This window comes from Passer domesticus, chromosome 8, assembly GCF_036417665.1.
Source record: "Passer domesticus isolate bPasDom1 chromosome 8, bPasDom1.hap1, whole genome shotgun sequence".
In the NCBI taxonomy this organism is placed as follows: domain Eukaryota; kingdom Metazoa; phylum Chordata; class Aves; order Passeriformes; family Passeridae; genus Passer; species Passer domesticus.
In genome coordinates this window covers 54180234-54207864 of record NC_087481.1, presented here as the reverse complement: position 1 = coordinate 54207864, position 27631 = coordinate 54180234, and the positions used below count along the sequence as shown (strand labels likewise).

The following is a 27631-nucleotide window of genomic DNA, read 5'->3' as shown; positions in this document are numbered from 1 at the left end:
TTAATAAGATTATTTTACTTATATCAGCAATAATCTGCTCCAAGACACAGGTGAATTGCTGATGACAGATAAGGCAATGACATGAAATAAAAAAACATCACTGAGGCTCCTCCCTTGGGTGAGAAAAGCCCAGTCTTGCTATGTGAGCATAATCCCAGTGTTTTAACACTTTCACTTATTCCAACTTTATGTTGTTAGCAAAGCCAGGGAAGTCAGCAGAGCTGCTGCTGCAGGAGGAGCTGCACCAGGACTGAACACACAGGAGTTAAAGCAGGGGTGCAGCTGCACTGATTTAACCCCTCCTCTGCCAACCAGCTGCCCCCGGGGGCTGGGCACAGTGGCACAGAGAAAACCTCCAGGTTTTCTACTGCTGGGACAGCAGGAAACCCCCTCTGCCAGGCTCACAGGGAAGCTGGCAAGAGACAACAACCTGGACAGGAAAGGCAGGTGAAGGAGAATGGGTAAGCTTTTATATCCAAAGCTGCACACGGATGCAAAATAAAGAAGGAAAACAAACAACACTGCCAAGAGTTAACTCACGCGGCACTTAAAAAAAAAACAAACAAAAGAGTTAAACCCAACAAACACAGAAGAAGCACTCACAGTCAGCTTCACTCCAGTTGACCAAAGTGTGTTTCTCTGTCAGCTTCCTCTGTTTCAGGAACTGGAAAACTACCTACATCCAACGTGAAATATCCCTGGTTTGCTACTTTTTAGTGCTGAACCCTTGCAAAAATCCTTGCAGCTCCCTCAAGGCCAGGATTTGGAAACAACAGCCAGATCCTGTGGTTGCTGCACAGCCCCTGTGCCCTCACCCCTACTGGGCTCAGCCACCCTGCCTGGGGCAACCAGAGCTCAGCACAGCCTGTGCCACTGGGGTGGAGCAAGGAACCCCGAGACACCCTTCAGACATGAACAACAAAACATTTGAAAGGCACAAGTTAGGAAGGAGATCAAAAGAAAAAGGTATAATATAATTAACTCGAAATTCCAGATTGATGTGAGAATGCAAACAGAGCGAATTCATGAGGTTTACAAGAAACAGTGAATTAAAGCACTCTGAGGCTGCTCTCCCTAAATGTTTAATCATAGGCAGCTTGTGTGCCTTTTTCCCTGCAAACAGCAAATTATCACCCCAAGGGCACACAATCTTCTGTTCCAGACTGTAGTCCAAAGACCATATACAAATCTTTCTGGCACTTTTGGTGCCTTTTTCATGCTTCCACATTCAGAAAGTAGTTCACAGCTCCACCTCAATTAACGCTCACTCTTTTCTAACTACCTCACTACTACAGCCAACAATCCATTAGCAAGAAAAGCAGAATCCACAAAAAAACCCATCAGTAACCCAATTACATTTGTTAAAAACAAAAGAAACACAACTTTTTGAGTAAAAACTTACAAGAATTGAAAGAAATCCACATCATTAGCTTCCCACTGTAAGCTTCTCTAGATCATCTTACTCTGACTGTAGGAAAAAGTTTGTTTCTCACAGTCTCTCCCAGCCAGCACTGGTGACTAACCAGCTTGGGGACTGGTGGCAGACCAGGATGGGCTTAAACAGCAAAGTCACCCAGCTTTTAAGGTGGATTGAGCAAACCACACAAGGTCCCTCCAGCCTTTGATGGTGTATTGTTGTGACTCCAGCTAACAAATGTAATGCTAGCTTAAATACACTGTGTGTGTTTACACTCCACTGAGCTCCTGGTGATTGAAGGGTACACACACCCTACAAGGCTTCCTCTATTGTTCAGATAAATTTATATGCCCAAAGATCCTGACAACCCCACCACCACCAGCACAAAGAAAGCAACAGTTTCCCTTCTCAGTGCAAGCAAAGGCAGACAAAAAGGCCAGAGTCCAATGGAGATACCTGAATGCTTTATAATCAACATTATAGTGCTTAAGAACTTCTCAAAGCAAATGCTCCAAGGATTACTGTCACAGTCATATTTTCTGGAAAAATCCCTTTGTCCAGGATTCTTCTCCTGGGAAGCTGAGAAGCCTCAGAGAAAAAGGAAAACAATATTACCTCATTTGCTTCTCCTGTGTTTTACTGCTTTGGAATGTGGTTCATTGTTTACCAACAGGTGATTGTTTCATTGGTTTCATGTGAGTTGTTTTGACTTAATGGCCAACCAGAGTCAAGCTGTGCCAGACTCTGAAGAGAAAGCAACGTGTTTTTCATTATTATCTTTTTAGCCTTCTGTCTGTATCCTTTCTGTATTCTTTAGTATAGTTGAGTATAGTATTCTTTAATATAATATAGTATCATAAAATAATAAATTAGCTTTCTGAAAGCACGGAATCAGATTCATCATTCCTTCCTTTGTCTAGGAATCCCACAAATATAATAGATGATTTAATTTGTACTAATAAAAATTTAAAATAAAAGTATAAGCACCAAAAAAAATATAGGGCATATATTGCACCTTCACGTGTCACGACCCTCCTGTGCGCTGCAGTGACAGAATCTCAGGGAAGGGCAAACAGAATCTTCTTTTGAAGGCTTTGACAAGGGGGAATTTAAATTCTCTGCTGATAGATACAGGCAGACCCAGCAAACCCATCAGCAGCTGGTCCTAGCAGACATTTATCCGTGAGAGGAGGGTGGCAGCAGCTCCTCAGGCAGTGCTGAGCTCCTGGTGCAGCAGGGAGCAGGGCAGTGGCTGCACTGCACACCCTGGCACAGCTCTGGGCAGTACCTGGCTGCAGTCAGCTCAGCAGCTCCCACGGGGACAGCATTTCCAAAGGCTGCAGACACAGCTGAGGGATGCTCACAGGGATCCAGGGGAGAAGCCAACTGATTATCATCACCTGGCCCAGGAGGGCTGTGGAGAGAAAAGACAGAGAGAAAGGCAGCCTTTAATGTCTGAGTTATGGCAGAATTACTGTTGTTTATTCTTCTGAATCTCTGGACTTGAGCATGAATGAGCTAACTTGTGTGTCAGAGAACACAGAGGAAGTTGGCATTTTTAATCTAAGTTGCTTTTGTTCCCACAGGACTGAAGTCTCTGGGTTTTTGTCTGACTTACAACTCCAGGAGCAATGAGACATTACAACCCAACAGCAAATGAACCCCATTGTGCTTCTGATTATGAAAAGCAAACGAGAAATGGAGCTGCAGCTTGAACAAGAGAAATTACAAGATTCCCTCACTCAGAAACCACATAAAATACAAGGAGCTCAGTGTTGATTTCCACCTGAGCTGGGGGAGCTCATTGGAGAGGGCACAGAGTCAAAGGTGTCCAGGTGCTGTGGAGAACACACACAGGGACACATCCAGCCTTGTCCCATTGCTGGGAAAAGCAGAGTGCAACTGAGTACCAGCAGCTCATGACTGAACAAAACCATTTGGAAACACACTGCTGAAGCAATAAGGAAAGGAGCCTTGCTGAGAAAGAGACTTTGTTTATTTTTAAGAGACACTAAACCATGGGAACCCTCTGAAAACAATGTTTTTGCTGCTACTTCCACCTGATTTTGCCATGTGACCACCAGAGATCAGGGCCCTGGAACCATCAGTTTTCCTTAAAATTCACCAAAATTCTCAAGTTAGTTGTAAACCATAAAGTGTCACCTTAAACTGCTGATGGATTTTCATCCCTTCTGTCCACGCTGTTTCCTGCACTACCTAGTGAATACAACACTGAACACAGGGATGGTACCATACACAGATGGATTTGAGGTGCATAAACTCAAAACTGTCACTCAGCATTTGCAACTCCAGCTCATAAATAAAAAGCTCTAAGTCACAGAACTCAGCTTTAACTCTAAATTATTACCTCCTTACCTAACTTCAAATCCAGAGATTCTGGATGATTCCCTACTGTAATTTAATTTTGAATCACAAAACATAACAAACAGTTAAACTTTACTATAACAATGTCAGTGTTATTCTGGTGATGACTGAAGGCTGCCATCTGAATGTACTCACACTTCCCATATTTTATCTAAAGAATTCTGTAACATGTTCATGTGGGAAAAACAATTACAGCTCTGAGCAACTGACTGCCCACAGGTTCTCTGGCTTAACCACACCTGAGGGCTCTGCCTGTTGTAGGGACCTTTGAGCCAAGGTGTTTACAGGTTCTAAAGTCCTCTGGCTTATTATCATAAAGGGATTGGTTTTCATTCATCACTGAGTTGCAGCTGGGGTGTCCCCTCAGCTTTGCCTTAAAATGAGCGTTCAGAAAATAGATTTTGACCACTTTACAATTTCTTTTTATGTACACAATGAGTGAAGTGAGGAGATGGGCAGGTTTTCTTCTTGCTGTGACAGCTCCAAGGCTATTCCTGTAAACACCCAGAAGCACAGCACAAGCCCAAACTGCAACTGCTGTGCCCCAACCTGGTGAGAAGTGTTTGCTCCTCGCTGCTCATGTCTCCTGCAGAACCAACTCCTGGACAGGGATTTTCATAGTTTATGGACAAAGTAACCTGAAACTCAGGCCTGGGGAGGTGATGGAGGAGCTGCTCCTTGCCAAGCCACCCTGCTCTGTGCTGCACAAACAAAGAAGCCATCCATGAGCTGCTCAAACGAGTTCCACAAGTGACATTCCCAGGAATCTCAACTGCCTTTGGCTCTCCAGGGCCTGCCACCAGGTCCCTGCTGTCATTCCTCTGCAGCCACCAGCCTCTAGGGCCAAACTTGTTTCAAGAACTGAGCTCCATAAAAAGGCCACGAGCTTTTTCCGTTCTGCTGCCTCAGTTCTGGGTCGAGCCTGGAAGAGGATCGACATAAAACTGCTTCCAAATTTTGCTGATGACAGGCATGACTGAAATAGTTTGCAGGAAAATACCTCACAGTTTAACAAGCAGTTGCTTACCAACAGCTGCAGCGAGCACACTAAATTCAGCCCCAAGACCACGGGGTTCAGTCTGTTATTAGTGTGTCACAAGAGAAAGACACTGCCCATCAAGTGTCCTTAGGCTCTTGAGTTTCACAATTTCACTTTTAAGGCCTCTACTTAGCCTTGAAAAGAGATTTTCCAAGTCACTGTTAGAAGGCAGCTATGCAAATAACAAGTTTCAGGCAAAGCTGGACCAACAGTGTTCATTATATATCAACGAATGAATGAGAAATAACTCCATAAACCTGTCTAATTTCTTCTTAAACACAGCAGCCTGACTCCATCTATGCAAGAAGGCTTCAGACCAAGGCAGAAATTTAAGATACAGGGACACAACTTGGCACACATGGACACAGAGACAGCGAGTGCTGGGTGCTCTGGTGGGTCTGTTTGCTGCTCTCCTCCTGACATCCCTGAGATGCAGACCCTAAAGCCCTAATTTCATAGGAAAGTTATAAAACACTCTGACACTGGTGCTGGAGACAGAAGGCAGCTCTGGGTCTTGGCATTTACTCCCTGTCCATGTTTTTCCAATCAGGAGAGCTGGATGAGGCTCCCTTTGAACACTCAACAATAGCTCCAAGTTTACTCCAAGGGAAACCAATAAGCATTTCAAACTCTGCTATCTCCCAGCCCCAAACATTTGGCTGCTTTTTATGAGATAAGGGCAAGATTTGTGGATCCTGCTCTTACTCCAGAAATCTCTGGAAAATGGCACCAGCAACCACAAGGCAGGACTGAGCTCTCATTGCTCTCATCACCCACTGTTTTGTTTTCTTCAGGACACACGATGTTCTCAGTGGGTACAGCAAGGCTGACAAACAAAATCCTTTACAATTCACACTTGGCTTTCTAATACCTTGGGCCAAACAGCCAAATTTTTGAGCTTCAGTTTACCCATACAAAAGAAAAAGTATTAATCAATCCCAGAAAAATACTGAGATAATTTGCTATTTCTGTTAAGTTCTTACACTGCAATTCTTGGGAAAGGAAAAAGATCTAGCAGCACCTACATCAGTTACAAAATCATTCATTCAAACACACTGTACCTCATAAAATTTGATCAATTTTATTAATTCCTTCAAAATATTTATCTTTTCACAGTTCAGCTTGCAACTTATCTCTTACATTAACCATATTCACTGAAATAAACCTGGTGTCTAGAAAAATCAATAACAAAAACAATAACCTGTTACAGTAACTCTATGTCCCTTTGGTATTTCTGTTCTTTAAAAGTATTTCCATGATTTCTGGGACCCCATCAATGACTCAGCAGAGAAGGAGGTAAGAAGTTATTTCTCATATAAGGAATCAACATTACAGGTATCACTAACTAAAGCTAAACTTTTTTAAGGAATAGCTCAGAACTGCTGCATAAGATACAAGCCAAGCATTAGAAACAAACAAACCCCTCTTTTTTTTTTCCCCTCCTGCACTACTACTTAATTTAAAACCCATTTGAATATCAACAGCATGTCAGGAAAAAAAAAAAAAAAAAAAAAGAGATTCTAAAGTTAAAATGGAAAGTGTGGCTTTATTTCCTAAGGAACTAAGGGAACATCCATCCTCACAGGACGAGTCCATCCACCAGCAACAGCTTAAAAGCTCAGACTGGGGATCACTTTTGCTGGTCACTGTGCTTAGATTTAACCAAGGTTTTACTTTTACCAGCTAAAGACAGATTCACAGTCAAAAGTTCAAGTTTTGGGCAATACACTGCCTTTTGTAAACCCAACAAAAGACCTACTTATGCATTTAAATATGTGATTTTGGAAAAATCTCTCAAATGCCATACTCTGAAGAAGAAACTACACCTTAAGAGAGTCACACCAGCACTTTGTATTTAGGCTCAGCCTGGGCCAGGCTGAGCCCTGCTGAGCTGGAGCTGTGCAAACACAGCGATGAAGGTATGCAAGAAATTAATTATGTGTTAATAAAAGCAAATAAAACCCCTGTGACAGAGGGGGAACACGAGTTTGATGCCCAGTGCATGGCAGCAGAGCTACACTTCTGGAAAAAAGGCACTGTCACCAAGGGACCAGAACTGGCTCCTGGGGGAATTATTCCAGATTTCCACGGTGTTGCCCCGAGCAGGACTCGAGGAATCAGCAGAACAGGTCTGGGTGCTGCTGGGTGACGGTGCCCAGAGCACGCAGGGAGGGTGGGGCAGCACCTGAGTCACAGCTGTCCCCAAGGGAGGGACATGCCACCACCCTGGCTGGCCACAGTCCGTGGCTGCCCAGCTCCGGACACACGGCTGCGCTTCCAGCAACGGGACAGTCCCTTCCCTTCCAGCACAATTCCCTCCCAACAACGCCAGAAAGGCAAGCAAGGGCAGGAGCTGGTTCTGGAGATATGAAATCATTTTGCCAAGGCTTCCCGAAGGCAATTCCCACCTGTGGAAAGCAGCCCAGCTGTGCAGCAGCTGGCACTGCCCGCAGGTAACTCCTGGGGTTCTGCTGGGACCATGCACAGGCATTCCCAAAAAGTGCATTTTTCTGGCACTCGCTGTGGAAACCCTGACAAGATAGAGGAGTTATCTTGGCAGGGGATGGGGTTTACATCACATTACCTGAGGGCCTGCACTTCCTCTCTCACCCAGCCCTCCTTGCTTAGGAACCCCTTAATTTCTGTAACATGTGCACCCAGATTGATCACTGATTTGATTAGCTGTAACAATAAAATAGGAATTTTTTTGAGTGTTCTACATTACTGTGGTCACATTAAAATTCAGGGTGAGTTACTACATTAAATGAACACAACTATATTGGATTCAAATACTTAAAGGCACTGACACATGTGTTACAGCACTACTTCCTTTGCAAACTAAAAGAGGGACAGCAGAAAGCCACATAAAAGTGTCAGAAGGACAAATCACGCCTGCACAGGATGAATAAGCATATTTGCTGTAATAACTGTCAACCATTAAAAAAAGCCCATCACGTCACCCGGAGCAGCTTTCGGAGCCTGGGAAGGGCTCGGAAGGGCTCTCGGTCACGTCCTGATGTCACTGGAGCAGGACTGCAAAGTTCCCAAATCCCCAAAGCTCCCAAGCAGCAAACCCGAAGCAGAAGTTCCTCACTTCAAACAACGCACACAGAGTCTCCTCCTCACTCCAGCAGAAACCCCAAACCAGGGCAGGAGCCACAAAACCACTGAGGTTTTATTTTTGGGAAGGGGGAAAGGAGAGTTAATCCTCACAAGAGCTGGAGGCAGCGCTGTGGGAGCGGGAGCAACAGCTTCCAGAAGTAAAAAAAAAAAAAAAAAAAAAAAAAAAAAAAAAAAAAAAAAAAGGAAGAAAAAGAGGGGGGGGAAAGTAACTTTCCCACTCACAAGTGTGCACTTACCAAGGGCAGGAAACAACCAGCAGCGCTCCTGCCCGCAGTCATCCTCGCCGTGAGCGCAGCCCCCCGGCGCAGCCCCTCACTCGCTCACCGCCGCCCCGCGCCCCCAGCATCGCGGCCGGGCACCGCCAACCCCGCTGCCTCCGCTGCTCCGGCAGCCTACAAAGGCCGAGCAATCCGAGCCCGGAGCTGCTGCTCGCAGGCTCCTCCCATGAGGCTCCCCGAGGAAAGGCCGGAGCGGCCGCGGTGCCGCGCCCGGCTCCGGGTACTCCCCCGCCGGGCCCGGGGCAGCGCGGCGCGCCCGGCCCGCGGAGCTCCCTCAGCAAAGCGGCGGAAAACAGCAACTAGCCCAGCCAAGCACCGCACACCTGGGGTGGCTTCTTTTTTATTGGCGTTTTTTCCCCCCCTCTCCCCGGTTTTACGGTGGAATTTCGGCGTTTCCATCCGCTGGAGGGGAGGGGATGTGGAGAGATTAAATTACGGTGTGTGTAAGGCTTAAAGCACACACACAGCTCCCAAGGCTTTAAAAGCCACTTAGTAAGAGCCTGGTTTAATTGATAGCGTTTGGCAACTTCTGTTCTTTTAAAGTTTCAGTTGTTCTGCCCAACTCTGAGTAGAACTTTTTAAAATGTTTTCAGGATGCAGACTAAAACTTTTAGCAACTTTCACTGAAGCATTATGTGTTTATAGCTAAATAAGTAGATTTTTTAAAAATCTAAACCAAACCATTTTTAATCCTGGCTTAATTGTTGGGTTGGATTTCAGCTCCTAAAGTCACCCTGGTTTTCCATAGATTTCTTTACCTGCCTCCTTCATAGGTCTGTCTTCTTTCTCATGGATTTCTATACCTGCCTTATAACTTCCTTTACCTGCTTTCTTATGAGTTTCTTTTTCTTCCTTTTTTTTTTTTTTTTTTTTTTTTGTAGGTTTTTACCTGTTTTCTTACAGGTTTCTTTACCTCGAAGAAAATTGAGCAGTTTTAATTAGTTGCCTGCCCTTATTAATCTCCTGGGTTTCCTATGGGTTTATTACAACACAAAAGAAGGGCTTTACAGGTGATTTAAGTCTGCATGGGGATACACCAAACTGCATGTACGAGCTGCCAGCACCCAAGTAATTAATTGAGTCTCTCCCCAGAGAGATTGTTATCATGTTTATAACACACCATACAATAACCATAATCTTTGTGATATCTCTCCCACAGCAAGAGAGTTGGTAGATTGGGCAGTTGGTAAGCATTTTGGATAAAATGCTGTGGTTACAGAGACTCAGTTCAGCTGAGTTTGTCTCCCAGCTGATTCCAGGTCTCCAAACTCCTCAACTGTGTGCCAGCCACATTTTGGGTGATGAAACTAAAACTTTGTCCTCAGAGCTCAGTCCAGCCCCTAGCAGGACTGTGCATCTCCTTTTAATGTTAAGGTACAGTAATGATACCTCGTGGGCTTCTCAAAGCACCAGTTCAGAGCTGGGCTGCAGGGGGGAAATATATTGTTCAATTTTTAATTTTTAAAATCTTTTGTTAGAGAAGTCAACTGTTTCTACTTCTTGCCCTTGTCTGATCTTTTATAAACAAAAAGAGGCAACAGATTTTTGTTCCGGTAAATTTTGTGTTAGAGGAGAAGTTTCCATCTAGTCTGAAAGGAGAAGACAGATTTATTTCCCCTCCACGTGCTGCTTTTAACAATTGAGATACCTGAACAGGAAATAGAAGACAATACCAAAATGATCCCCAGACACTGCCATGGGTTAAAATGCTGAAAGACATGCAGAGTGCCAGCACCACCTGGGCTGCAGGGCATGGCTTTTCATGGGGCAAACCCTGTGCATGGTGTGGGGAGAGCTCACTTGGCTGCAGGAATCAGAGCCAGCAGCACCCACTGTGACTGCAAGAGGTAAGATGAACCTCAGAATTAAAACTTTCTGGGGAGAGCCTCTCTATCATATCCTGCTTCCCAAGCAGTAGGAAACCAGCCATCAAAAAATGTACTGTGATTTTTGATACAGGTACAAGGATCCCCCACTCATTTTGGGGGACGTTAACCTCTTTTGCCATCTGGAAGCCATTTCACAAATAGCTTCTGCAGGTATAACTGCCCTGGGGGGAGGGAAGCCCTGGAAAGAGGAGGATTCATTAAAATAAATTTTTATTTTCTTTGCAAGCAGCAGTCTGGCTCAAAGCCATGGCCACAGACAAGCCATGTTCCTGCTAACAGAACCAAACCCAGCATTTTTGGAATAAATTATAATTTTTCTCAAACAACATGCCTCTACCTGTTTATTCCTTAGTCTTTTGCTGTGCCAAAACCCTTTGACCTACAGTGAAGCAATTTCAAGCCACCTTTGTCACAGAAACACTTCCAATTGTCTCCCAGTGCCCTCTGCTATTTAAATGTGGGAACCTGATAAGCTGAAACTCCAGGAACAGCGTGCTCAGGTGTGCCTGAGCTACCTGAACTCAGGGCTTGGGGAGCACAGAGGGAACCAGCTGAAAACACAGGGAAATAAGAGAAAAGCTCCCAGCAGACAAGGACAGGGCAGGGGTGGCTGGGGCAGGCCAAGGAGCTGCCAAGGAAAGCCTTGCAGAGGTTTCTCTGGAGGCCAGAGCTGGACCAGAGCAGCTGATGAGAGGGACTGGGAGCAGGAGACATCCCACAGGATGGCTGTGCCAGAGTGCAAACCCTTCCCTGGCTCACAGGGAGCCCTGCAAGGAAAGTCCAGAAAGCATCAGGATGGGACATACCGGGGGGCACTTAAAAAATGTAAATTGTGAAATCACAGAATGGGTTTGGCTGGAAGGGACATTTATAGGAGCCACCCCCCTGCCATGTCAGGGACACCTTCCACTGTCCCAGATTGCTGCAAGCCCTGTCCAGCCTGGCCTTGGTCACTTCCAGGGATCCAAGGGCAGCCACAGCAGCTCTGGAAAGTCTGTTCCAGGGTCTCACCTCCCTTTCAGGGAAGAATTTCTTCCCTATATCCAATCTAGCCCTGCCCGCTTTGATTTTAAATCCATTCTCCCTTGGCCTGTCACAACATGGCCTTACAAAAAATGTATGTGTGATTTTAAATTGTTCTTTGTGAAAACTTGGTGCCCATTTTGAGACCCTTCTGCAACAAATCCATATAAATGTACCTCAGTTTTAGAACAGAACAGGAGTTTCTTGTTTGCATTTCCTAACCAGAGGTTCACAGTCATTCACTCTGCAAAACCACAGACCCAATTAACTGCAGAGACCTGCCTGAGATACCAAGCCACGTCTGTAACAAACACCTGAACTTTATATTTCCACTTCTTTCCACGTACAAATTGCCCACAACCATCATTTGTGGTGGCTGAAAATTAGGTTGTGCATTTCCCAGCAATCTGTACTAGAGAGGCTTTAGGGTGGCTGTCTCTTTAAGTTCCCAGATTTTCACCTTAATCCTAAGAAAAGTTTAGTGTTAACCCATTACATCTTGAAGGATGAAAGTGATGGGAAACTGCTATTTTGCCAATTTCCAATTAAGTAATTCTGGTTTTCACAAAAGCCTAGGCTAGGCGGAAAGCCTCACAAATTCCAACAATTACTTCTCTAGCAAATCAGGTTTATTTGGAGTTTCTATCAGAAGAAGATTTGGAGAATGGTAGATGTAATATAAGTTTAATGTATCATCACAACATTCAAAAAAAAAAAAGAGAAGATGTGGAAAATTTTGGAGACTTAAATATTCTGTGAAACTATCTTTTGAGTGTCTAATGACATTGTTAGGAAGGGGAAATGGAATTTTTAAGTGTCTATTTATTTTTTTCCATAGTTGTTAGTAACTGAGCAATGTATTCATGCTTTTGCTTCCATTCCAGGAAACAAATCCAATCTTCTCTGTCTGCTGCAGAGTTATTCTTAGCTGGCTTTGATATTTCTATCAGCTAGGAGAGCATAACAATGTTATCATGGTTACAAATTCCAAAGATTTTACATAAGCTCTTGAGTGCCTTAAAAAAAAAAATTTAAAAGGCTTTATTGATTACACTGTTTGTGTTTCAATAGCCAAAGCAGCTAGGAAAACCAGTCTGGAGAAGAATTTTAAAAAGGCAGTTTGATGAGTTTCATGGAGCACATGCTCCGTGTTTTTCAGAGCACCATGGACAAAGAGAAGCCAAGATGGACAAGCTGGAGGCTGGGAAACACCAGGCCAATGAATCACTTAAATCCTCCTTGCCTACATACAGCCTGTCTTCCTAATTGGATTTTTTAGCTGTTGAAACACCTAGACACCCCTCTTGTTCAAGCAGAGCAGGACAACTGTGGGTTCAGTGCTTGTAGGGTGGTCTGGGTGGGAAAGGATGGCAGGACAGGGCAGAATTGTCCCTGCCTGAGCTGGCAGAGGCTCAGGGCCAGTCCTTAGCTGGGATCACTCAGTGGAGCAGAGATTTTGGGTCAGAATTTACCTCCTTGAAGGGCAGGCTGCAGCCTCTGCCACAGCTGTCTGCAAAGGAATGTACCAGGAGGGAAAGCAAGTCAATTAGTGAAATTAAATTGGAAACAACCCTGTGCAGTCCTGGGGCACTTTTGGACAGCTGGTTATTTCACTGAGGATGGTGGATACCAAACAGGGCGCTGGGGAAGGGTTGAACAAAGAGGAGGTGCCAGCACATTTCAGCAAGGAGGAGGAGGAGGAGGAGGAGGTTACCATCACATTTCAGGGCTGGTCCTTCCCCACAGCACAGGATGGTGACAATCAGCATCTCACAGGGACCTTAGAATCCAGAGCCATCACACCTTTGACTGCAGCAATTAACACTTCTGCACTTATTACTGCAATTTGAGAGGGAGAACATCTTCTAGGCCAAAGAGAATATAAGAATTAGCCTGTGACGTGAGTGTACACGAACAGGCCCAAACAGATCCATATAACTTTTTTTTTTCCCCAGGGTACCCAGATATTAAGGAATTGCAACAACTAAAAAATCCCCTCTTGTTTTTAGCAATGCATCTGTAGATTTCCACACACCTGGATCAGTACTGATAAGACAGGCTCCAAAGAATCAACATAAAAGATAGGAGGAAAAATAGAAAAGGGTAATGCAACAACTGTGGAGTTCTAGCTCTTCATCCCTGTGTCTGTAATTCTGTTTTCAGAGATGCCCTCCACAGGGTTCAAAGCTGGGGCTAATCCTATTCTGCATATTCTATTAGATGGAGGGACCATGGAAGAAGCTCCATGGTATATCCAATTTTCCAAGAAGCCAGAAGATATTGTGTTGAAACAGAGAGAACAGGGGATCTGTAAGATGCAGAAATAATTTTGAGAAAACTTGGAAGAAGCAAAGTTGAAAAATACATCTAGGGAAATCTAATTAGGAGGGGGAAAAAAGTAATCAAAGTAATTTTTCACTTCCTAGAAAGCAATGGGAGATGTCTGTTGGGTAAGAGCAAAGTTATCTTAATTTTTATTCTTCTGTGAGTAGAAAAATACCAAACTTAAATGTCTCAGACTTCACACAGATGAAATTCCCACAGAAGTGCCCGTCCTGTTAATTCAGTTCAGGACTGCAGGCATCTCCAAAGGCACAACTGTACTGACAGCTGCACCTACTAAAGATGACAATGACAGTAAGAAGGGAGGAAAATAAAGAGAAAGAATTCAGATACAAAGGAAGAAGGGCAGGAGAGATAAATAACCTGATTAATTTTGTGCATTTCATTTATGTGTAAATCACCTCCAGCTACTTTTCCCTTTGCTTTGTGAGCCTGAGATGCTAAACACCTGAATCGATTTTGAAGTTAAAAAATAAGGAAATAAAGAACTGCATAGTCAGTGTTTTGACAAGTTTCCTTTTAGCTCCAAACTCTTGTTTTCAGATGCTAACAAAACAAAGCCTTAGTGCTCAAAACCACTTTCCTGATCTGAAAAGCAGTTCTACATTCCCCACCTCATCCAGCAAGACTGTTAAAATATTTAATACTGTATTTGTCATGCAGACAAAAAAGACCAAGTCATATTTACTAAGGAGTGAACATTCTTTCTGGAGTTACTGAACCTGCCAATTTTTGATGGCAAGAACAAAGAATTAAGCAAATCCAAAAGTATGTCTGGACCAACTTTAGAGATCTTGTCTGACCTATGCAGAGGACAGAAGGAATGTTTTTCAAGTAGTTTTGCTGACTCCAAGTGCTGCCATGTACATCCCATATAAAAATATTGTTTTGATTGGTAAGTGATGGGAGTCAGTGCAGCACAGCTCTGCATTCTCTCAGAGCAGGGTGTCACAGCTCCCTGTGCTCTTCCCTGACTGCACTCCCAGCCCAGCTGAGCCCTGAGCATCTCTGGGAGCCTGCAACACCCAGGGGCTTGTGAACAAACCCAGAGTTCTGCCAAAGCAACACATCAGCCACCACTTGCAGTGTGCTCTCTGTACCTGCACATCTGGGGGTGGCTTCACAGCCTCCCCTCCAAAATCTCCCTCAGAACTTTTTCCAGGAGACAGTGCCAGCCTGCCTGTGCCAGCCACTTGAATTACAACAGCTTATCAAAAAATCCATCCCACCTCTAAACACCCCTACAATTTTGCCATCATTTCCAATTTATTCCATGCTCTGTCCAACATCTGTGGCAGTTCATGGTGCAAACAGGAACATTTCAGGCACTTAAGGAGTCCCTCCACCCTCCCTCCATAAAAGAGAGACGTGTGGATTACATTACACAAATGTGAGTATCAATTGCAAAAGGAGGAAAAACAAACGAAAAAAAGCCAACTCAAGTCCTGGTCTTCCTTTCCACGTAAGCCACAGACAGAAAAGTGAAGCCAATGGAAGCCAAATAAGTAGAATAATGACATTTTGATGCCCAAATGTGGCCATTAGGAATACAGGTTTTTCTGTTATTGACTTGATAAAGAGAGTTAAAAACATCAAAGCAAGTTGGTTGGGTTTTTTTTTTTTTTAAGTGCAGACAGGTTTGCCAAAATCCAACTCTTCCCTGCTTCTGCTACTGGCACAGCTGTAGTTCCACAAGGAAGTGTGGCTTCAGCCACAATCTCCTTTCCAAAAATGACTGTCCTTTTTAGTGCAGATTTGCAGGGAAGTGATTGTGCTGCCTGCAGACATGAGGGCTCTCCTCATCGGCTGACCAGAGCTGCCCCCCTAAAGGTGGTGGGGACAGGAATCCCTGCAGGCAGTGCTTGGATTCACTGCTCACCTCAACACCAGGGCATAGCCACAAAGGGAAGAAACTCCTCTATTTCCTCTCCAGGAAGAAATCCCAATGAGAATTTAAGAGTCAGATCACACAACTTTACCCCCTCATGCACAATTCAGTGGGGTTTCAATATGAGGGATCTTGTAAGAGAGGGATTATACAGAAGGGGTGGAAGGGGAAGAAAAAAAAACCTGAAATAATTTAGAACCTTCTCATTAAGAAGGTTCTGAATGGTTCTCAGAACCATTTCCTTCTCCTAAACATAATTTACTTCTTGTTGATATTTATTTTGAGAGCTGGGGAGGAATCTTTCTCCCTGGAGTTCTTTATCTCAGGTCCTTATCCTCACAGCCAGCTCTTAGAAACGTGCACCTCATTTTGCAAAGCTGTAGTAGTTTATCCTCTGTAAGGATGACAGGGCAATAAACCACTGCAAAGCACTCAAGGCTTTGTGGCTGACATACACAGCACAGCATATGGAATACACCTTAAATTTAATGATACAAACAAACCCAGTTTTAATCTCAGAGGAAAACTGGATTGGTCAGTGTATTGGACCTGATGAAGACAGACCAGCCAGCTCAGCTAAGGCTGTCTGCTTTTATTTTTTTTTCTTTTTTTTTTTTGAGATATAAATGCATATTGCTCTAAAAATGAGCCTGAGCAGAGCAGAGGCTCCTCTGGCCCTCTGAGAGTCCCCAGTGTTTCAGCCTTTTGGACAGCCACAGTCCAAAATGAGCAGCTGCCTGTTGATGCAAACCCTCACGCTGGAAAAACAGGTGATAATGAATTCCTGAAGCATATGCAAGCATTAAGCAACTACTCCATGAATTGTCAGCAGCTGTTTCAGGAGCCCTGCCCTGCCTGCCACAGGTATTTATTTAAAGTATGGTACCCACCCTGATATGAAACACATGCACAGACTTATGCACTGCCCTGAGTCCCTTATGGCTCCTGAGCCAGCCCCTGCCAGCAATTTGGGAATTTCAAAGCTACCCACTGTGAAGGGAAGCAAACAAAAAAGGAAGGGCCTCAAGAGAATTAACAGGGTCTAATTTCCTTGTCATTTTATAGGCAGATCCTTCAAGAGAAAGTCATATAGCTGTCCTGGTTTCCAACACTGCTAATATTTTTCTAATATGCATTTTGCTCACACAATTAGGTGACATTCAGCCTCCATCCCAGCAGGCAGAACTCTCCCACATTCTCACCACAACTGAACCACTTCAGGAATTTTCACTTACAATATGGTTTTATCACCTCAGCCTTGAAGGAGTGTGGCAGTGGGACATTTTCCCTCCTTGGTCAGTTAGTGCCATCTATGTTTTTGGGATTCCTTAGAAAGATTCCACCTCTGCAGACCATTCATTGCCATTGTCTGATATAGTTTAGCTTTTCCCTGTGCTCTGCTGCTGTCTCTGCCATCCCTGCCTCCTCTGATACAGAAAAGAGAGGGACAGTGTGCAAGGAAGTTCTGAGGTTACAGAGGAAGCAGTAACATGACTAGATAAAGGGAAATCACCTGTTCTAACATCCTAATTATGCTGAATTAACTGCACATCAAACTAGGAATTCAAACAGCAAAGTAGAAGCACATTAAAAAAACCCAAAAACTCTGACTTTATTAAAGCAGTTACTGCTAGGTTTGGAAAATAAAAATAAATAAAACCAAAAAAAGCAACTCTGAGGCTTCACAAGTCCCAGCTCAGAAGAATTCACATCTGAAACAACTCCATGTCATTAGAAACACTGAATAAGACGGTGATCAAAGGCACTGCCAGTGCAATTATATTGTACAGGAGGATGAGAGGGAGGCCCGGACAACTAACTGTGAGTAATTGGGTTACTCCTTAGGCTTGTTTTTAAACATTGCACTACACCATGTGAATGCTGCAGGTCTCATTTAACTGGGTCACCAAAACTGAGGCAAAAGTCTCCTAACTTAAGGCTAGGAAGTGCAATTTGTATGCCTAACTTCAGGCTACGAGGTGAGTTGGGAAGCAAATCCACACAGGTATGGACAGGAATTTGGCCCAGCACATGGAACAGCTCAGAACTCTGCTCCTCAGCTTTCAGGACCTCTCTGTCCTTACAGATTTGGGGTTTTTTTTCCATGTAGTCCACATTTGGAAGCAACATATATTTAAAATAAAGTTAAGAACAGAGTAAATGACATGCCCTCCCAAACTGCCCAGACAACGGGCACCTGCCTGGAAAATTGCACCCCTCTCCAGCCCTGGGCTCCTGCCAAGCATTCCACGTAGTAATTCAAAGTAAATACCTTTCAGTGGGTAATCCTGCCACAGCCATATCTTGGAGTTCACTGAGGTCAGGGTTCTCAGGCTCAGTTAATGCAAGCGGTGATAGCTTTCCTTTGGCATCCTGGGGGGAGACTTCGTGTTCTGAATTCATCTTGCTTGGCTGGTTTTCAGCAACAACGAGACCTGCACATGAAGAATGCTCACCCTGCTCCGTCACAGGGAGGGCTGGAGAGTGATTTCTGTACAGGTCTGCCTCCTGCTCCTCAGTGCTCGTGTTTATAGCTAGGTCTCCCTCAGCAGTGACTAACATCCTTGCAGTACCAGTTTCAGGGATGTCTCCACTTTTTTCATTACCTGTCCTTGCTGTGCTTAGCACTGTGTCACTGTTCTCTGTCACATCTCCCTCAGTCATACTGCCAGACTCTAGTTTACAGTCAGTTTGCAAGCAATCATCCTGGCTTACTTCAGTTTTTAAGTAATCTATTAACCCATGCATGGTCACTTTCTTTTCTTGCTGTGCATCTCGAGAGTTTCCCGATGTTTCCAAGCATTTTGTATTTGCTGCTTCATCCTGTATCAGCTGCATGTCACTCTGAGACCTAATGTCATGCACAGAATTGCTGTGAATGTTTGCCTCCTGCTTTCCCTCAGGTGACACACTGAAATTGTCTGGCAGTTCCTCATGGTTGTAAGATCCTCCTGGGACGAGCGCTGAAGCTGCCATGTCAGAGATGCTCTTGGCAGCGTCTGCATCACCGTGCTCACTTTTCTCCTGTTCATTTGGCTTAGGATCCTGGCACTGTGCAGCAGGAAGACTTACATCCTCTTCAGAGGGAGCTGGCTCTGTAATTAAGTTATTTCCCTCTGTGCCAGCAGCATCTTCTACGTCCCTCCCCTGTCCATCACCTGCAGAGATAACAGCTCCGGTGGGTTGCTGCTGGCTCTCGGAACACGCAGGGAAGTTCTCCGCTGCTGCTGCCCCATCAAATGAAGCTGGTCCTTGCTTCTTTATCTCTAAGCTTATTAGTGATTCAGGATCAACGCCACCAGCACACACGCCCTCCTCTCTTTCCATCTCACTGCTCTCAGTGGGTTTGCCTGGCTTTTGCAGATTTTCCGGGGCTTCTTCAGCAGATGGAGCGCCATCCAAGCCAGGGGCCACTTCTAAACAGCCAGAGGGCTGCCTGCTTTCCTCAGGGTCCTGGAGACTTGCTGGTGGCAGTTCTGCCCCTGTGTTTTCTTGCTGCAGATATTTGCCCTCGGCAGCTTTGCAGGAAATCTCAGTAGCTAGAGACAGCTCTTGCCCCTCTGCTTCTGAGGTGCCCTTGGGAGCTCCTTCGCCCGCCTTGTTTGGTTCTGAGAAGTTCTCAGCACCACAGAGTTCTGCTGTGTCCTTGGCCACTGGGCTCTGCTTGAAGCCTGCATGGTTTTCAGTCAAAAGCTGGGGTAATTCAGCACTCAGTGTGCTGTGGACAGTTTTTTTAAAAATCTGGCTGATGTGCTCCCTGAAGTCTGGGATGCTGGAGCCAATGCCCAGAGAGCTGCAAGTCAGAGCCTCATGCTCCTTTCCAGAGTTCTCTGCAGACTGCTCAGAAACACTGGTGTCTGCCCTGGTTATGTTATTATTCTCTTTTGAAAGCTCTTCCATTTTTTCTGAATTCCCAGGTTTCTCTAAGATCTTACCGTGCTTGTCATCTACGCAGATATTGGTTGCAATTTCCTCATTACAGCCTCCTCGTGATGAAAGGCTCAGCAGCTTCCCTTCTGTAGTAGGGAGTGCTAACAGAGACTCTGCTGAACTGTCACTTTGCTGTTCTTTGAAGTTTAGCTCACTTTTTGTTTTTTTGGATTTAATTGCAGAGATCTCTTTCTTCAGCTTCTCAGAATTGAAGTGTGATAAGTTTCCAGTTCTCTGCCCTACATTCAAAGCCTCTGACAGGGCAAACATTTTGTCTCCATCACCCTGAAAACTTTGGTCTGGACACTCTTTTTCACTCACACACATATTCCCTGCAGAGCTGTTTTCTGAGTTTGCTGCTTTACCTGTGCTTACCCTGGGTGAGGGACCTAAGGGTGGACCCTGCAAATTAGAGTCACCTTCTGAGATATTTTGGGATGCTGCAACTTCCAGCTCATTATTTAGTGATCCACCCCCAGTACTCTTGTCCGTGTTGTTTCCAGGTTGCTGGCTGGGAATGCTGAGTGCAGAAATTGAAAAATCTGCTTGACAATAACCAGGCTGCTCTGTTACATTTTGAATGCAGCTGGATTTATGTGAGTTATCAGTGGGAATGTCCTCCCTGTGTGCCTGTAATGGTGAAGGAGATCCTTGTGCTCCTGGACTTGTATCAGGCTTTATATTGCTTGTTTCTGGGGCAGAAGCACTGTCCTCACAACTCCTCTCCAGGTTTCCATCTTTCTGGATGATTCCCCCATCAGCAGCCAGAATATTTTCTGAGTTTTTTGCCATTAATGGCATTTTCCTTTGCATTTCTGGACGAGATATTTGGGGATCATTTTTCTCAGAATTATCAGAAGCATGTGCTATTTCTGTATCTCTTGGCAAAGCCTGTGATGTGTTAGTGGCACTTGCTGAATCCTGTGTCCCTGGAAGAGAGTTTACAGCAGCAGCCCAGCTCTCACCAGCATTATCCTCTCTCCTGCACGCGCTGCCTGGCTGCTCGTTCTTTTCAAGTTCTTTACAAAACGTATCTCTCTGACATGCTGCTTCATGCTGCCTCGCTGAGATCAAAGAATTATCACCCTGCTCGGGCTTGCTCGAGTTTTGCTTACTGCAGCACTTCTCTCCTGCCCTGAGATGGGTTTTGTTTTGCTCCTTGCAATCCCGCAAATTAAGCGCGGTCACACCAGAAGTGTTGTGCCCGTGTTTGCTCACATCCTCAGCTCTGTTGTCATCCTTGTCCTGTTCTTTTGGCCTGTCAGAACCACTCTGGGGCAGTGCTGGACCTGGCACAGAAGGTTGTTTGTCAGGGGTGTTTGAAATGCCCGGAGGTGTTTGTGGTATGTTGCTGTGATTGTCTGGGTCCCACTCGGGCTGGGGTGCCCTTCCTTTGTGCTGCTGAGCATCTGCTCTGCTGGCAGCTGTCAGGCTGCTCTGGTGCTCCTGCTGTTCGAGTTCTGTGTTTGAACTCCAGCCACTGTCACCAGCAGCAGACAGCGACTGCTCTGCTTGCTCTGCCTGGGGAGGAGCTGTTGGAACACCTTCATTTTCCTGCCCCTCTGGGACACTGCACTCCAGGACCTCTGAAGAGCTCTCAGAGGGGCAATTGTTTGCAATGGCGTGGCTGTCACCCCTTTCCTCCATGTGAACTTGGTGATCAGTAAGTCCTGAAGTGCTGACTGCAGTTTTGGGGGGTTCTGAATGAGCCACCTCTGTATTTTCTGCAGTCACTTGCTCCAGCTGAGCTTGCACATCCAATTTACATTTACTTTTCTGAGCCAAATCTTCATCCTCCACAGAACTTTTCACTGCAGTTTGGTGCTGCTCTTGTTGAACACCCTCATTTTGATTTCCATCCCCAGCACTGCTGTGTGCAGCTGCAGGTTCCTGCTCTGGATCTCTGTGAGGTGCCTTGGTGATGTGACTGTTCTGTTCTTTGGTTTCCAGAGCCTGTGAGGCCTCCTTGCTTTGTTCCATAGTCCCTGCCAACTCATTTAAGGCTTGGAGATCAAGTTTTAGTTCAGGCATTTTTGGACTTTCTCCTGACTTGTTGGAGCTCTCAGGCTTGTCTTGACTCTCAGCTTTGCGTTCAGACTCCAACACAGCTTCTCTAGCAAAAGCCTTTTCCCAGGACTCGTCCTGCTTACTCTGCTTAACATGATTGTTCCCAGGGTGGAGGAGCAGTGAACTGTGTGCACCGTCTAAACAAACCTTTTCAGTCCTGTTGCAGCCTGACTGGTCCCAAGTTTTGCCTTCTGCCTCAGTGTTAAAGCAATCAAAACTCCCTGGGCATTCCTCCCTTGCCAGCTCTGGTGAAGCCACGAGTTTGTTCTCCAGGCCATCTGGGGCAGCTGTTTTCTCTTTGCTCATTTGTTGTTCAGGTTCACAACCATGAGGCTGGGAATTCCCTTTGGCCAGTTCAAAGTTACTGCCCAAATTCAGAGGCTTTCTCCCACCTTCATCCCCCAGGTCACCTGTTGAAGTGTTTTCACAAAGACTGAATTTTTCAGCATTGTGTTCCAAGTGAGTATTTTCCATGTCCTGGTGGTGGCTACTAACAGAGCTCAATAGTTGTTTTCCTGCCCCACTCGAGCCCTCAGGTAAATCACTTGTTTCTGACACTTGTGCACCCTCTGTTCTGATTCCATTTTTTCCTCCTGTTACATCCACCCCCGTTTCTTTTTGATACAGCTCTGTGGATCTGCTCAAAGAAGCACTTAATGCATATTCTTCCAGTAATAATCTTTTATCTACCACTGAATTTTCCTTGGTGGGACTGATAATGCTTTCTGTTTCAGAAAGCGTGGTGCTTTCTCTAGACACATCATCAGCTTTTATAATTTCATTGCTATTGGCTTCTTTTGGGCTTTCAGTTGTGACAGCTGATTTTTCTTCTTCCTCTCTCTCAAATGATAAAGGCACACTGAGCTGCTCAGCACTAACAAGCTCATCCTCCTTTTGAAGCTCTCTTTGAAAAATGGGGTTGTTTTTTTCAGAGGCTGTTTTCACTGCTTCACTCCTCACTGGATCTTGAGAGCCATTTCCAGGCACACATTCCCTTGAAGGCTCTTCAGGCTTTGGTACCAGGAAGAGATCTGGAGGGCTAGAAGGCAGCTCTGACATTAAAGTACAGGGTTCTGGTTGCTCCCTTTTGCTTCCAGATAGAGCTGGATTTGCCTCATTCCCTTTAGCTGTTGTTTCAGCCCTCATCTGTAGATTACAGATCTCTCTCTGTGCATTCACAATTGCTCCAAATTTTTCACCGTCTGAGCCTCCTGTTGCTGGATAATTTGGGATTAAGGTTTCCTTTTTCATTAGCAGACCCTCTCCACCATCTGTGTTCTGTCTACCTTGCTGCATTGCTGCCTGCAGCTGACCTACTTCCAAAACTCCTCGCTGCTGCTCGGCCTCCTGAGCAGTAAAATAATCTCCTGCTGCTTCACCCCGGGGAAACGTGCTGCCATGTGGCTCCCTCAAACCACCCTGCTGCTCATCCTGCTGGAGTGATCCTAATTCACCCAAACTCACTGCTGTGGCTCCTTGCACTGCTGCGAGTGCAGGGCTGGGCTCCTGGCGTGGCATTCTGGGCTCATTCTGGCTGGTTTGGGTACAGGAGGCAGCAGTGCTGTCCACATGTGCTGATCCCTCTTCTTTGTCATCCCCTGGTGATGGCTGTGCTCTGTGGCAGTCTGAGGGGTGTGATTTGTCACTGCTGCCTGTGACAGGTCCTTTGGCACAGTCTGTGACAGGCAGGATTCTCTCCCTTGCTTCAGCAGAGCGCTTTAAGAAATCAGAGTCTGTTTGTCCTCCTTGCTCTTGCAAGGCAGTGCTCTGTCCCGTCCCCTCTGGAGACCCCGTGCTGGAATTTGGGCTGGAATTTGGGCTGGATTGTTCTTCAGCACTGTGGCTAATGATGCCTTCATTACCGATGCTGCCAACAATGGAAACGTTTATTTGTTTCATGTCAATAAAGAAGCAAAGAATAAGAAGCAAAGAATAAAAAACCGTTTTGTGGCACTGATGTTTCAAAGCCATGCAGTGCATGCATGAGAAGCTGATAATCTGCTTTCAGTAGTTAAACCATCAGATGAACAGTGATTTAAATGCTTGTTACTCTGTGAAGTATGTTCCCAGTCTTACCTGAGAGCCACCGTGCACATGGCATGCATTTTAACACTCCAAAATCTCAGTGTGGGGAGAGGGGACACACATCTGACAGACTAAATGAGCAACAGGGGAAAAACAGGAAAAAAAAAACACTGGAAAACCCACAGCACCTTAAAGAAAGGCTTTTTGTTTCTGCTTCTAAGAGACTACTTTGGCAAAGCTACACAGTAAGTGCTGTTATCTGGCTGTCCCCGAGTGTGTAGCAGAAGATTAAGGAGGGCCCATCTGCTGAATGTTTTCTCCAACTAATCAGCACAGTTGCTTCTCACCAAAAGGTCAGAGGGCTCACCCTGCCCAGTGTGGGATGCTGCTGTGCCACCATCCACACCCAGATGATGAGCTCATTTCATTGCAGTGTTTGATTTCAGTGCATCCAAGCTATAACCCTTGGTGTGATTTCTTTCTCCACCCATTAAAGACGAGATAGAAAAAACTGAATCAGAGATGACTAACTGCAAGAAGGAAAAGTTATTTTAAGTATTTTTCACTGTGTGGACCTCAGTTTTTTCCACACTGAGGTTTGCAGGCCATGTTAACCTTGTTCTTTCACCCACCTTCCATGCCTGGGCATGGGAATATGGACAGAAACATCTATTTCAAAATGGATGTAGGCAGTGTTTACTTGACATAAAATAATGAACCCCAAGCAAGGCAGGACACAGAAAACACTCTGCCAGGTGCTGGGTGGTCAGTGCACAGCTGCACAGGGAGAGGAGGCTCAGAGCTTTGCCACAGCTTAGCAGTGACAGGTTACACTTCAGAAATTCCAAGTGCCCTTTAGATGGGAGCTAGAAAAGATGCTTAAAGCACCTCCTGTACAGCCAAGCATAGATTGGATTTTCAGTAATCTCCAGAAATCTGAGGAGCCTCTCTCTGCTTCTGTGCCCAAGTTTTACACACAAAACACTTGATGGAGAAGTGAGTCAGTGACCAGCTCTGGGGTCCTGCAGATTAGGTTTGTGTTTATGCAAACACAGCATCCTGGGCTGTGCTGCCATGCACAAAATGCATTTCCAGGTGGGCCCAAGACCTCTCCTTATTCTGAGAACTGCCCAACAAATTTCTTTAGGGACAGCTGTACCTAAAGCTGAATATGAGTGTCTTAGGTCCTAAAAGTCTTCTTTGGAGTCATTGCAGTGGAAAACAAATTAGTCTTTAAAGAGCCATTGAAATTTGCCTGTATTAAGGCTAAATCTCAAATCTAAAGTAAAATATAACGTACAATTCATATATAGTTTAAACAAATTTCAGCAATGCTTGGCATAGGTTTGAACATTTAATTCATAGCACCAATACATCTTATTTAAATATTCAGAAAATGGTTTTGCTCAGAGGAATTCTTCTCTCTCTAGCACACTGAAAACACTTATCCATATGAAATTTACTGACACTGGGAATAGCAGAGATGGCAATAGAATATTTGGTGTCTGCTGGATCACTGACAACACAGGGCATGACAGGGCATGAGCAAACAGCAGGGAGATGCCAGGAGGTTTTCCCCAAGCAAGGAATACACTTTATTATTGACATTAATTTTGCACTCAGGGAAGCTTAATTAGAAGAGGAGGGACAGAAACCACAACACTGAACTGGGGAGGGGGTGGAGAAGTGGGAGTCAATTGTAATTCAGGCTTTTTGCTGTGTTGCAGGTCTATCTTCTTACTGACTAAATTGCTCATTAGCAGTTTTGTGCCCAGGGTTCTTTGCCCTGGAAGCCAGCTCCTGTCAGAGATACAGTGATCAGGAGGAGAACAGAACTGGGTGGGGGCTGAGGAGGGAAAGCCCCTGTACCTTCTGTGAAACTGAGCACTGGAAGAAGTAGAAAACACCGTCCACAGTTATAATTGCTACTTATCATTTATCCTTAATCTCCGATTCTTTACTCATCATTAATCCCATCTGTCAACAGAGCTGGTAAATGCACAGTAATAAATCTGGGATGGAAATGCTGGTAATGTTCACTATGTAGAGCATTCATCATCATATATTTGCATTTTTCAGATTTCATCTGCCTCAATTTTCTCTTAAGACTTTTACACACGACTTCTTTGTTACATTGGACTTCTGTTTGCAGCTATTAAATATGAAACAGTACCAGACATGTCTGAACTGGTTAAATATTCTTGGTGACAATATCCAAACCCATGAACTATCTACTGCCATACTGGTGTCAGCTTTGTCAAGAGCCATAGTAATAAACTTGTGTCTTCGCAGGTTCAAGGGAGATGGCAATCCCATCAACTAAGTTCAGCATTATGAATCAATCAAAACAATTTTTTTCTGGTATTCCAAAATGCTGAAAAGTTGTTCATTTTACTGAGGAGCAGATGAAGGAATTGGGACAAGTTTGTAATTAATGTATGCTGAATGGAATTAAAATGAGAGTGCTGGCACAGGCTGTGACAGTGAGTTAAACTATCACTGTTAGAGTGGGGTAGCACAGATTCATCATCTTGCTGCTGCAGCTCACTCAGTGTTTTATTCAGAACACAACAGAACTGAAAGGTCTGAGTTTTCATTCAGCAGGATTGGCCCAGACTGACCTGTCTGGGATATCTCTATTTATATTTCTCCCTCTGATGGAGCTAACAAGGAAAACTATTCAGGGAACATATCCTACATCTTCCTTTTCATCATTTGCAATCTTGCTTTTCTGTCTGCAAGACATGCTGGGGTTAGACAAACATCTGTTGGGAATGCCTTAAGCACAGTTGATCCTGCTTTAGGGCAGAAGGATGGACTGGATGACCCCTTAAGGTCACACCTAGTCCCATTATCTTCCACTCTTTTTAAAGAGAATAGCACCACTGGGAAATTGCACCACATGCTGAGGATAATTCCCCTGAGTAAAACCCAATCTACATTAAATCAATAATTACTTTCAGGGAACATGTATTTTTAGACAACCCATTTAATACAACCAACATAAAGCTATGGCCCTAAAAGTTGGTATTTTTAAATGCAGGACAATAAAGTATGGTTTCTTTTGTGGTTAATCTGACCTAGCTCAATATTATTAAGGGGAAATTTTCCTATTTAAAACAAAACATACAAATGACAAAGCGTGGAAGAACATTTGAGTTCCTCATAGTTCATGTAGAGTTTAGGGCAGAAAAAGTCATTTTGCTGTGAATAATTGCTGCATGTGACAGATGATGTTAAAAAAAGAGAAAATGCAGTCATGCAAAGACATAAATGCATCTGTAGCTTGAAATATGGGTGTCCCACTGCACTCAAGAGTTACCAAAGGGAACTTTTCCCTCATCTTAGAAGTTAAGAATTTGCAGTTTCAAGGCCCTAACATACTGAGCATATGAATATTTTACTTCCAGTTACAACATCAAATAATGAGTTAAATCTTTACATGCCCAAAATGTTTGTTTTGCATAAACAATTATTGACAATTTGCTTGTTTGGAAGCACATTGCCAATTTAGCAATTAATTTATAATAGCTGCAGTTAACCTCTTCCACCCTCAGAAGATATTGTGGCAAGTCTGAATTTTCCTGGAAAAATTTATGAGTCCTGCCCAGTTACTAAGCTGTTTATTAGGAGAGCACTGCCTGCTCTGTGTTTAGGATGTGAAGCTATAAAGGATGTTAAGAAATCTATGACTTTTGGTGCACATCCCATAAATGCTTCCAGATTCAGAGCCATACCCAGTCCATCAACCATTAACACTTGAAGTCACAACTCCCATTCGTCTGTTTTGCCATCCACAGCAAAGACAAAGGGCCAGGAGATAAAACCAGCAGTAGCCAGACAAAATCTCTGGCATTTAGCATTTACTATCTGAGTGGGAGTGTGTGTGGAAAGGGGGTTTACAGATGCCCAAATATGATAAATGTACTGGCTAAACAACAAGAAGTGAAGATATCAAGAAATGAAGACACCAGAAAATTGTAGATCATTCAAAATTTCCACTTCTAATTCCTTTTCTCCCATTCTAAAACATGCAGTAGTTATTGAAAGGACAGACAGCCCTCCCAACCCAGTCACACTTGTGAGGGAAAAACATCAAGTGCCAAAGCCTCTGGGTCCCAGAGGTCACATACGGCTGCCATCCACGCTGATGTAACTCTGAGCCTGAGTGATTATATTCCCAGGAGCCTGAAATCTGAGCATGAATTTAGAAAGCACCGAGGG

General features: G+C 44.6%; 1 protein-coding gene across 5 annotated transcripts in view; it reads right to left on the bottom strand.

Annotated features, from left to right (window-relative positions):
* Window positions 1–27631, bottom strand: part of TACC2 (transforming acidic coiled-coil containing protein 2) — a 114066-nt gene that overhangs the window by 71849 nt on the left and 14586 nt on the right. For 3 of the 5 annotated variants that reach the window (XM_064431508.1, XM_064431507.1, XM_064431506.1), the window contains one exon: window positions 2706–2831. In XM_064431508.1, the coding sequence (XP_064287578.1) occupies window positions 2706–2831 (126 nt within the window). Of the gene's footprint in view, window positions 1–2705; window positions 2832–17657; window positions 23250–27631 lie in introns of those variants that run through there. The other 2 variants (XM_064431511.1, XM_064431505.1) reach the window with 1 other exon arrangement.